The 11,476-nt window shown below is 44.9% G+C and overlaps 2 protein-coding genes across 2 annotated transcripts; both read left to right on the forward strand.

The window, feature by feature from the left end:
* The first annotated feature begins 72 nt into the window (after window positions 1-72).
* Window positions 73-4,937, forward strand: LOC128754822 (ribosomal protein S6 kinase beta-2-like). The gene is made up of 16 exons (XM_053857755.1): window positions 73-249; window positions 574-628; window positions 830-867; window positions 931-1,045; window positions 1,976-2,044; window positions 2,105-2,252; window positions 2,312-2,369; window positions 2,439-2,539; window positions 2,899-2,989; window positions 3,337-3,427; window positions 3,537-3,644; window positions 3,760-3,822; window positions 4,016-4,093; window positions 4,157-4,264; window positions 4,326-4,438; window positions 4,500-4,937. Exons 2-16 carry the CDS (start codon window positions 575-577, stop codon window positions 4,669-4,671), a joined length of 1,407 nt encoding a protein of 468 aa, XP_053713730.1. The 5' UTR covers window positions 73-249; window position 574; the 3' UTR covers window positions 4,672-4,937.
* Window positions 4,938-7,610: 2,673 nt separating this feature from the next.
* si:ch73-6k14.2 (uncharacterized) lies at window positions 7,611-10,977 on the forward strand. Its single transcript, XM_053857805.1, has 2 exons — window positions 7,611-7,680; window positions 8,981-10,977. The coding sequence occupies exon 2, from the start codon at window positions 8,996-8,998 to the stop codon at window positions 9,359-9,361; it is 366 nt and encodes a 121-aa protein (XP_053713780.1). The 5' UTR covers window positions 7,611-7,680; window positions 8,981-8,995; the 3' UTR covers window positions 9,362-10,977.
* The last annotated feature ends 499 nt before the right edge of the window (window positions 10,978-11,476 follow it).

Raw genomic sequence — 11,476 nt, forward strand, 5'->3', positions numbered from 1 at the left:
AAAATATATATCTTGAGACGAACTATGGCTTCATATACAGCCTCATTTATGAGTGACGTATTCGATGACGTAGCATCAACAAACGCCTGCATGCTGGACCGTGAAGCTAAGCGGCTACCTGTGTTTCCAGGTCCCGAATCAGAAGAAATGATCATTATGGCGACCCGTGTTTGAAGCTCACCACGAGCTTCCAAACTGTCTTGCTCTGTGGCGAAGCGCTGCCGGATGACTGAGGTCTGAACTGACAAGGTAACAACTGAGTTAGCATTAGCATGTGTGCTCGCATGTTTACCTGTCCAGCCAGGTTCTCTCCAGCATGAACGCAACCGGTCTGATGGTTCCCATGTTCCCTCGACATCCCTCCGCACTTTGTTGAACTGGCTGCGCTTGGAATTGCTTTGCTTTAACGTGTTAGTCATTCTCGAGTTCGGCGCCCGTATTCCTTTTCAAACGTTAATGTTAACATGTATAAACACGTACACCTGCCTGTATTAATGTCTGTATTGTCTGTCAGTAAGTTATCTGTAGCCTCTCGAGAGCAGGCTTCAGTGATCTGAACAAACATTGTTTCAGGATGGCTGGTGTGTTCGATATCGACCTGGAGACTGAGGACGTCAGTGACACTGAGGTCAGTTCCTTGCCCAGCGGGTTAGTATGATGAAGCTACTGTGTTTGAAGGCTAGTGAGGCGTCGGTTAAAACGTCCTGTGTAGTGTAAAGCTCACAACGTATTTCTGCTGAGTAGCGAGTTGCTAACTCCAAGCATTGTTTTGCGCTGTCTGTTGCATGCTGATGATGTTGCCTGGACGGTTGTGTTTTGCTCTCCTCAGGATGACGTGTGTGACTTCACAGCGGCTGAACAGGAAAAGTGAGTTCTGATTCAACGGTAAGATACGTCATGAGCTGCTCACGTGTTTCACCTTCACTCCAGTGTCCAGACCGAAGAGGTGGAGCTGACCAGTGACAGCGTGAACCGAGACAGCGAGAGAGTGGGGCCAGACTGCTTTGAGCTGCTCACGGTGTTGGGAAAGGGAGCGTATGGCAAGGTAACAAGGAGCCGAAGATCCTTGCTGTTTACTTCACCAGGCCAAGTGCACTATCATGCTGTTATTTTCCTTCCACTGCAAGCTCTGTCAGACCTAGCTGTTTCGAGGCCTGTGAGGAGGAGGATGATGTTGTTGTTGTCCGGTTGCATAGAGGTTACTATGAAGGTGGGCTGTCAGCCACCAGCCATCTACTGCATGAGATGGGAGAACCGTCTTTCTATGTTCTTTAGTTCAGTGTTTTTCAACCCCTTTTTAACGATTTTACAGCGCATTTATTTGGTTCTGCATTTAGCTAATTTGAAACCACAGAACAAACTTTGACGGTTTACGAGTGTCAAAGTTTAGAAGTGAGACGTCACTTCAGCCATTAGCACTGTCAGCTCTGCAGTGCAGACAGTCTTTGGCATCGCAGGAGCAGAACAAGGATCACTCCCTCCATCGTTCTGTCATGAAGGTGTCTGGTCCAGTTAGAGGCACAGCAGGTTTAAAAACAACTCGGAGTTGCGCATTTGACTGTCTGCTTCTCTGCGAGTTTGTGCACCATGCAGCGAGTGATGAACAAATCAGCTGATCAGCATAGATCTATATTGTATTGAAAGAATGTGGCCGAATCCATGTGATCTCCTCATGTTTGTAGATCGTCAACAGACTCTACTTCTTCATGATTTAATGTTGTTGTATCGTCCATCTCTATCTACGGACAAATGAGGTGAAACTGGATCATTTCCCATGGCTCACCTGACACTAGTATCACACCGGTTGAAAAATATTGCTTTAGTTGGACATTGCAGAACAAAGGCTCTTGTTTGCATGTTTTATCAGGAAGAAAAAAAACTAGCTCTTATGATGGTGTTAAGGAGCCTGAATGGAGATGCAGAAACAAACCCATACTATGCTTAGCTAAATGAACCCCCTTATTTGTTGCTTCAGGTCTTCCAGGTGAGGAAAGTTCAAGGTGCTCAGATGGGGAAAATATTTGCCATGAAGGTTCTCAGGAAGGTATGTCGGTGCTACTGTTAGTGTCTTGTTGGGATATCTGAGCTTCTGTTTTCCCTGCAGGCAAAGATTGTGTGTAACGCCAAGGACACGGCGCACACGCGAGCAGAGCGGGAGATCCTGGAGACCGTGCGGCACCCGTTCATCGTGGACCTCCTCTACGCCTTCCAGACCGGAGGGAAACTGTATCTCATTCTCGAATGCCTAAGTGGTAGGATGAGCGCTTCAGGCAACATGGGGGTGGTTTCTAATCAACCTGTCCTTCACCAGGGGGGGAGCTGTTCATGCAGCTGGAGAAGGAGGGAATCTTCATGGAGGACACGGCCTGGTGGGCATCTCCCTCTTCACAACCCATTCCTGTGTCTTGACCGCGCTCACCATGTGGATGTTTGTTCAGCTTCTACCTGGGGCAGATCACTCTGGCTCTGGGTCACCTCCACTCCAATGGTATTATTTACAGAGACCTCAAACCAGAAAACATCATGCTCAATCACCAAGGTAAGAAACCCGAAGTTGCTTTCCTCCTTCTGACTTACCCCACTGAGAACCAAAGTCTCAGACTTGCAGTGAGAATTGATGGACTGTGTGAGGGAGCCGCCCCCACATCCTCTGGTGTATTTGTGTCAGTCCTAGGCTGCTGGAATGTTCTTAGATGATGACGTGCTCATGAGCCTCACACGTGTTAAACTGTTGCCACTTTGCTAGCTCCTATCCTGATAGGAAGGATCCCACAGGTGGTCATAATGTTCTGGTGAATTAGGCTATCTAACAGATGACCATTTCTGAGGAGGCGTCCCTGGACTCACACTACTTTTTTGATGAACTGTTTTGTAATGTTGTGCTTTTGTTTTCTTGAGGACACATCAAGCTCACAGACTTCGGGCTCTGCAAGGAATCGATTCATGATGGATCAGTCACACATACTTTCTGTGGAACCATTGAGTACATGTGAGTCACGCGCACACACTTCCCCCCGCACACACACTCAGACTTCTATCGCTGTCTCTTCTCTTCTACAGAACCCTTTCCCCAGCTTCTTACACTAAACCTTACCATCCAAAACACATGGCTAACCTTAACCAGGACAGTCAACCAAACTGAAACCCAGTTATATTGACCCTGTTATTTGTATATTTTCACCCTCAAAGCTCTATGTGGACCGGCAAAAATGTCTGCACCATGCAAAATGTCCTCATAAGATCAGTGTCTTATCAAAGTTTGTTCCATTAAGAATATTAATACATGTACACACACACAGACACAACTGGGTAACACGTGTCCCTGTACTGCCCCAGGGCCCCGGAGATTCTGACCAGGTCGGGTCACAACAGGGCGGTGGACTGGTGGAGCCTCGGCGCTCTGATGTACGACATGATGACCGGATCAGTACGTTTTTCACGTCTGTAAAATCTCACCTGCCGTGACATTCTGACCTACCTTTCATGGTCCTCCTCCTGAGGGCGATAGTGTGGTCATAATGAATGTCTCATTTCAGCCTCCGTTCACCGCTGGAAATAGGAAGAAAACCATTGATAAGATCCTCAAGTGTAAACTCAACCTGCCTCCCTATCTGACCATCGATGCCCGAGACCTCGTCAAGAAGGTACGGCTCAAGCTGGCCTACTGAAGCCGCCGGGATGAGGATCAGTGCCGCCAAATTATAGTCGGAGGAGAGTCACTGTCTTGAGTTGGATCCTTGCTGTTTTCTGTCGTTGCAGCTGTTGAAGAAGAATCCGGCTCAAAGACTCGGCTCCAGTAAATCTGACTGTGCAGACATTCAGGTATCATTGTGGCCTTATAAAATCAATATGTCTTTTCTCTACCTGCTTGAACCGGAGCTGGTCATGTGACTGCCACTTAGCATAGCTAACAGATGCACTCCCAACTGACCTCCAAAGGAAAAAGTCTTCTCCAGCTGCTCACGTTGTCGGCCTGCTGTGTTGCTTACCATCTTACGCTCTTGTGTCGCTGTAGAAACATCCGTTCTTCAGGCACATCAACTGGGACGACCTTCTGAACAAGCGAGTGGAGCCGCCCTACAAACCTCAGCTGGTGGGTCACCCGACTCGCCACATTCCACGTCGCTGAGCGCTCATGCTGTCTTTCCTGTCACAGCACTCGGAGGAGGATGTGAGTCAGTTCGACTCCAGGTTCACCAGACAGACGCCAGTGGACAGTCCGGACGACACCACGCTGAGCCACAGTGCTGAGCTCGCCTTCGCCGTCAGTCACTGTCCAACACAAGTAACATGTGTCCACTGAGCTCACACTCTCCTCTCCGCAGGGCTTCACCTACGTGGCTCCTTCGGTGCTAGAGAGTCTGAAAGAAGGTTTCTCTTTCGAGCCTCGACCCCGAGCTGTTCGCCGACACAACAGCAGCCCTCGCACACCCATCAGGTGAGACACAATGTCAGACGGTACCTGGCAGAAGAGCTGATCTCCTCCCCACTCCTCCCAGTCCCCCCAAGTTCTGCTCAGCAGGCCCCTTCAAGTCCAGCCTGGACCCGGAGCTGGACCTCTTCTCGCCGACCTCTCCACCAGCAGCGGCCCCGTCACCCCTGGACGGAGCTGCCACCCAGCCCATCAGGACCCCGGCCAGGAACAAGAAACAGAGGGGCTACCGCAGATGAGCTAGGGGGCGCCGAGTTCTGCAGTGTTATTTATATGGAACACCGACGGCTTTGTTTCAGCCGTGTGTAATAATCGGGCTTGACAAAACAGCTTCAGGTAAACACAGGAACCACTCGACCTCTTCAGGACTTTTTTAACCGATACGTGGAACAAAACTGCCTCAGAGTTCCAGGACTTCACTCACAAAAGTAATATATTGCTCTGCATCGTTCAGATGGACCATGTTATCTGGGTTCATCATTTTAAACCACTGAATAAAACATTGTGTCAGCACTGATTGATATTTTGACTGTCTCCATGTATTTCAGTCTTCAATTCAAAGTTTCTACATTATTCTGGGTGTTTTAATGTAACCTGAAGAAATTTCATAATATCCCATAGTATCCAGTTTCTTCATATTTAAGCTTTTAGTTATTTTTTTACGTTTTCTTACTCCTATAAATACATTCTAATACGTGTTTTATAATGACCAGGTGGAGGCGCTGTTGCATCACTTCGTACTCGGCTGTTCCCGTTATTCTTTATTATTCCCGCTTGGTTGTTTTTCTCTTGAATTTCTGATGAAAACATCTGGTGGTTGTTCATCGTTGATATCGCAATAACCGCCCCCGCAAACCATTAGGAATGTCCATGTTAAACAGCGACAGGTGAACGGAATGTATCCTGATCGACTTCACTTCTGACACATCCATTCCCGCTACACGATGACGTCAGTATTCAAGTAATAAATTACTTCACTATTTTTATTAAACGCTTTTGGAAGCGATTTAGATCAGGGTGTCAGGGTGTGTGGAACACGGTTTGCAGGGAACGATTTCTGCGTCAGCAACGAGAAGTCAGAGCTGTCTGATCTAATTCTCAAGTGACCTCCTCACCTGAATCTCAACTTTCTATTTCGATCGACAGCCGATTCTATTTCCGGCCCCGGCCTTAATCTACCTACTCAGTGAGCCTTTAATAGCACATAAGCGTGTCAGCAGGTGACGCCCGGAGCCCCTCCACTAGTCATTCTCTTGTATGAGTGAGTCATGTTGAGGAAGTTCTCTTCTTTAGTGTCCACTTCCTCCTAGCTCTGGAGGAGACGCCTCAGAGTGACTCCACTTGGTTCCACATTATTGTAAAGTTGACAAAGAAAGCACTCAGCCAATATAGTGTGACACCCGATTATTCATCCTTGAACCAGTGAACAGAGCGAGAGTCATTTACATCACTCATCCCTTCAGTCATTGTCCCAACATTTACTGTAACCCTAAATTAACATTCAAATTACACAACGACTACAACACTTTTCTATACCTTTACGTATATTAAAACACTAATATTTACACAAGAGTTCATAACCCACAGCGACACAGTTCACCCAGGTCGCGACAGTATTTTAGTCATCGGGCTCTTTGGAAGCTGTCGACCTTGGTCCGTCACGAAGAAACATCTGAGGTTGGCCCTCAATTTCGAGGTTCACGGAGTGGTGGCATGGATACATTTATTTTGTTTTGCCTGAGCAGGAATTCTGATTTCCATATGAGGCATCCATTTATGAGAAAATAAATAAATGAGTTTTGGCTTATGACACAAAGTCATTAAAACATTATTTGAAAAGCATTTCAATTTAATAAAAAAAAAAAAAAAGATACGTCATTATTCCCGCGTGATTGTTTTTCTCTTGAATTTCTTCTGAAAACATCTGGTGGTTGTTCATCATTAATGTCGCAATAATCGACCCCAGTTTTTATATTTTAAATATTATTTAAAAAAACATTTAAAATAGATGCAATCATGTTTTAACAATTTCCTCTCAATTTAATACAAAATCACATGAAAAATAACACGTGTTAAAGTAAATATAAAGTTTCAATATTTCTTTTTAAAATATATTATTTTACAACATACAATAACCCTTCAATTTCAGATGATGACAATGTACCTAAATTGGAATTTACTACTATAATTTATAAAATTGTGTGTTTTTTAAATAGAGTAATAATGTTTTTACTTGAATTATGGTCCTATTAATAATAATAATTAAAAAATAGATTTTAATAACAATAGTGTATTAAATTAAATTTCTTAATATGAGATTAATGATGAGAATAAATGTGTATTTTGTGGTGCAGCAAGATATATATTTTTTTATTTCCATTAAGCAGGACTCCTAGAATGTGCGTCTGAGAACAGTGTCAGCAGAAGCTAGCTAGCATGACTAACCGTCATCACACAGCACTCTGAAGCAAGTGAGCTCCTTCCTCCGGAGTGACTGCGGCGGTGATGTCACTGGGTTGCATAGTTGAAGGAAGTGGGAGTTGAACCATGAGGGCCGCTCACACGTGCACTCTTTGCGACCTAAAACAATTGACAGGAAATGGACTTCCAAGATGAGTGTGGCTCAGTTTTCACGGTGAAATAATGTGCACCATAACTCACCTTGAGCGCTGTGTAACTAAGATACAGCAAGATACAGAGCCACTGGCGCAGGGCACTTCCTGTTAGCAAGGCAGGAGCTAGCATGTCGTCCTCCATTCCAGGAAGCAGATTCGGGGAATGAGTTGGTGCCGGAATGAGAGTCTGCAGTCCTGATCCCACCACTGTCTTCTATCCTCACATCAGTAGTAGGACTTCCCTGGCTCAAAATACCTTCTCATCTGCATCCAAGGTCGGATCAAGGAGGCAGCAGTTGAACTAAAGAAGCCCAGAAACCTCCTCCAGCTCTTGTGGTGGATCACCACGGACAGATTCTCCGGCGTCTCTGCCCCGAGGTCTCCTCCCGAGATGGTTCGAGTTCGAACCATCCTCTCTTGGAAGAGCCAGGGCTCTACCCCGAGTCTCTCCCCGACGACTGAGCTTCCCTAGATGTGTGACTGGTGGGTTGAGTCTCAGCTATAATTGGCTCAGCCTGCTCCCTGGATAACACGTTACACAAGCGCCTGAGATTATCCTCTCACTGGCGGGCGTCACGGCTGCGGCAGCTCTGTGGAGACACACCTGCAGGCGACTGGACCGGCAGCCATCTGGTGAGTTCCCCGAGAGTTTCACTTTTTTAAAGCCTTCCTTTAACAAAGAGGAGGCCGGAGAGCTTTGTTATTATTTTATAATAATTACTATTTCAACATTTTTTTCTGTCAAACTTTTTAATTAACCATAAAAAAATTAATAGAAATCAGTGGGTCTGAATGTAATGTGGAATATTCTGCCCCCCTACGCTCAACAATGAACTTCATGTTTTTGGATCTGTTTCTTTTAAGTGGAACAGTGTAGTTCAGTAAAACTATTGTCATATTTCCCACTGGGTTTAGAGAGAACTGGGTCCAGAAGGGCCCAATTCACAGCTAGTCTCTTTAGATCCGCAGCAGCAGACGTGAGTGAGCCTCATGTTTGGTCCCCACCATCTCACAGAGAGAGCTTTCGCTGCTGCGATCTGGCCTGTGAGAGTGGCGGAACATGGCTCAGCTCCAGGTTTGGGTCCTCTGAACCACTTCACCCGAGTTCATCATTAAACCTGACTCATGACTTGTGACATTTAACTCCCCACATCTCCATATGAAATCTATGTGTTACACCCAGAGTGAGTGGCTCTGCTGTGGGATGGACTGGACGAACCTCAGATCCTGAGCGTCAGCGAGCCGGTGACTGGCTTCAGCAGAGTCAAGCTCTGAGACCAGAGGTGCTCAGTCAGCTGCTCTCCATTATGGACCACACTGATCTGAGGTTCTCCTTCAGACTGCTGCAGGTCCAGCGTAGACAACAACAGTCCCATTTACTCTTGTCACACCTGTCACTTTATTTCAAATTAATTATTATTGGTACTTTTATATAGTACATAGATGTCTTCATTTATTTTTTTCCTGTGAATTTAAGAGAATTCATGTGATTTTGGTTGTTTTATAAATAGAACAATAAATCAATTACCAAAATCATTTTTACTACTATTTATTAATTTTAAAAGCACCAAAACGTGCTTTTTTTAAATAAGTAGAAGTAAAAAAAAATCGATTAACAATAATTTAATAATTCTAAACTATAGATAACAATGTAGCTCAAGTTTGGGTTTTTAATGTTTTTTTGATTTACTGAAAAATATGAGTCAGAAACACAGAAAAGCAAGCGCATATTGTATTTGAAATTGATCTACAGCAATCCTGTCAACTTAGAAAAAATAGATTTTATAAAGTCATATGCAAATTCTGTACAAAGATGAGAAATTATAAACGCTACATGAGAAAAAGCATTGATAATGAATACACCTTTACAAAAGTTTAAAGTTTAAAAATAAATAAATGAAAATAAAACAAAGAGTTTTTTTTATCTGGGCAGGAGGCTCAGGAGAGGATGAAGCCGCGGTGTCTGCTGTCAGCGGTGGACCGACTCCCAACCATCAGCGAGCTGCAGGAGAGCGACGTGGAGGACGACCCCGACCTCTCCCTCCACGATTACGCCAGCTCCATCAGAGAGCTGTCCCAGCCTGCTCCCTACCCTCGACAGGGGCCGCTGCGAGGCCACCGGCGCTGGATGGTGCGCACCAGTACGAGAGCGCCGACCGTACCAGCTGCCGCGTTCGCTCCCTGGATTCCTGTGGAAGTCTCGGACGTGTCCTTCAGCCTCACCGAGCGGCCCGGCTGCGAGCCTTTGTTACGGCACAGCCGAACTCTCCTGGAGCAGATGGTGGTCAAGTCCCAGTTCGCAGGTCTGGTGTGAGGTTGCCACACCGCCAGGGGGTGGTGAACTGAACGAAATTGTTGAGTGTGCCATCATGTCGAAGCACCTTGATTTATTCCTGCACTCGATCTTGACGTACTTTAACACTCGTGCTTAATACATTAAGACCACTCTGGTCTTGAAATGTTTGGCAACAGATCATCGGCATTATTAGAATAAAGTTATTCAAAAATGTCTGAGCTGCAGAAACAGTTGAGCTGGAACTCTGAGTCACTGAAAGGAATCGCACCATCAGGCCTGTGACGTGTGCTGATTTGCTCAGACGGTCTTCTGTGGAAGCGGCGGTTCTGGAAACAAGGAGTTCTGAAATGATCAACGCAGCAAATGTCTTTAGTGACTCAGCGGTGTTGCAACATAGATGAGGCTCTCATGGGGTGACACGATTCAGGGGGCTCATGTTGACCCCTGTCCACAGCAGTGATACAGCTGTTGGTAGAAAATGGTTTTCATCATTAAAATAAATGCTACACAATGAATTCTCAACTTTTGTTTTTCAGCCCAGGCACACCTCAACCTCAAGCAGAGACAAAAACACAGGAGGAAAAGAACAAGTACATTTTAGCTTAAAATCTTGATGAGAAAATAGAGAAAAATAATGAATAACTTAATATTTTAATTACATAATGATTTAATAAAACAAACAAAAAAAATAAAAATAAAAAATAAAACTTGCTGACAACGAAAAACTCACAAAAGAGTCTAAAATAAATGAATCCTGCACCAAAAACACAGGAGGCATCAGAGAAACAAATATGTGTATGATGCATTGAAAAGACAAAAACAACTTCACTTCAAGCCAGTCATTGATTACAGATAAGTGACATAAAAGGCTACAAAACAATAAAGTGGACGAAGTCATGCACAAACAGAAAAGACATTATAACTAAATATAAAACAGCAGCTACAAAGGAAAATGTTCATCCCAGTCAGGCATCACACAAAGCGTCCATTCTCAAAAACTGTGATGAAGTATATAATTTATTATCTATGTATTTATTATCTAGTTACTTATATTTTACATATTTGTCTTGTGTTGTTTGATTGTTTGCAACTTTTTTATGCTGTTGCTTTGTGGATGTCTTCGATGTTTGCTGAGCATCTTTAATGTCTTTGATATGTGTCAGTGTCTTTGTTGTCATTGGCAGCAGTGACTTGTTGAATTTCCCCACTGTGGAACACAACAAACAGACAAGTACAATAAAAAGTTTTATATAATGTTGCCGTAAAGGGCGAAGCTGATCACAAAAGAGGGGATGTATCATGAAGAGCAGAATAAATAAATATGAAATTGCTCTTCACTTGGAAAAAATAAACAAACAGATCAAAAACAAAAAATAAAACAAAAAAAAAAAATTGTCACATGGCCACTGACAGTAAATTAAATCTAATCCATGACAGCAACACACTTGACTGATGAACAGAAACCTGATGTTGTTAAAAGAAGCCAAGACGTCACTCTTCCTGTGTCTGGCCTCGCAGCCCCCCGCAACAGGTCTTTGTTCCTATCATGATTTACTTTCTCTTTCCTTTTCCCTGAAGTCTCCCGAGCTCCAAGAAATGAGGCAGGACTTGGCTGGTCCGGTTCACATCAACAGGCTGAGGTGAGGAGGAGGAGGAGGAGGAGGAGGAGGAGGGGGGTGCTCAGATGGGCCCGCTGCAGAGAGAATATTAATCCTGTGGGAGGCGAACACAGACCCCTCTCATGGGCTCCCTCACCTCTCCGGCTACATTGTTTGCAACTGGAGCTGGGAAGGAAACGATGCCGCCTCAGCACATTTCAATTGATGTAGAGCAGCTGATATCATCTTTCGTACGTAAAAACCAGAGCCGTTAGCTGTGATGGAAAACAGATTGGAAAAGTTGCACAATCAGTGGGACCAACGCAGAGTGTAAACACTGCAGCTACGAGTGAAGAAGGGAAGGTTAGAGAGCTGCAGAAGAACAGCTCCACTGAAGCACAGCAGTGGCTCCGCGTCTGCAGCTGTGGGAAACTTGTCATTTGGAAACTGGAAGTCCACCTCAGGTTCTTCACACTCCAGAGTTGTCAATCTAAGGGCGACCAAGGTCACCAGACACTGGGACTGGAGCTGGGCC

Source organism: Synchiropus splendidus, chromosome 2 (genome assembly GCF_027744825.2).
Source record: "Synchiropus splendidus isolate RoL2022-P1 chromosome 2, RoL_Sspl_1.0, whole genome shotgun sequence".
NCBI classification, from domain to species: Eukaryota; Metazoa; Chordata; class Actinopteri; order Syngnathiformes; family Callionymidae; genus Synchiropus; species Synchiropus splendidus.

Coding starts and splice junctions, on each gene's coding strand:
- LOC128754822 (XM_053857755.1), top strand. CDS start 575: ATGGCTGGTGTGTTCGATATCGACCTGGAGACTGAGGACGTCAGTGAC. Junction 1,046..1,975: donor GAAAGGGAGCGTATGGCAAG/GTAACAAGGAGC, acceptor TTGTTGCTTCAG/GTCTTCCAGGTGAGGAAAGT. Junction 4,265..4,325: donor GTGCTGAGCTCGCCTTCGCC/GTCAGTCACTGT, acceptor TCCTCTCCGCAG/GGCTTCACCTACGTGGCTCC.
- si:ch73-6k14.2 (XM_053857805.1), top strand. CDS start 8,996: ATGAAGCCGCGGTGTCTGCTGTCAGCGGTGGACCGACTCCCAACCATC.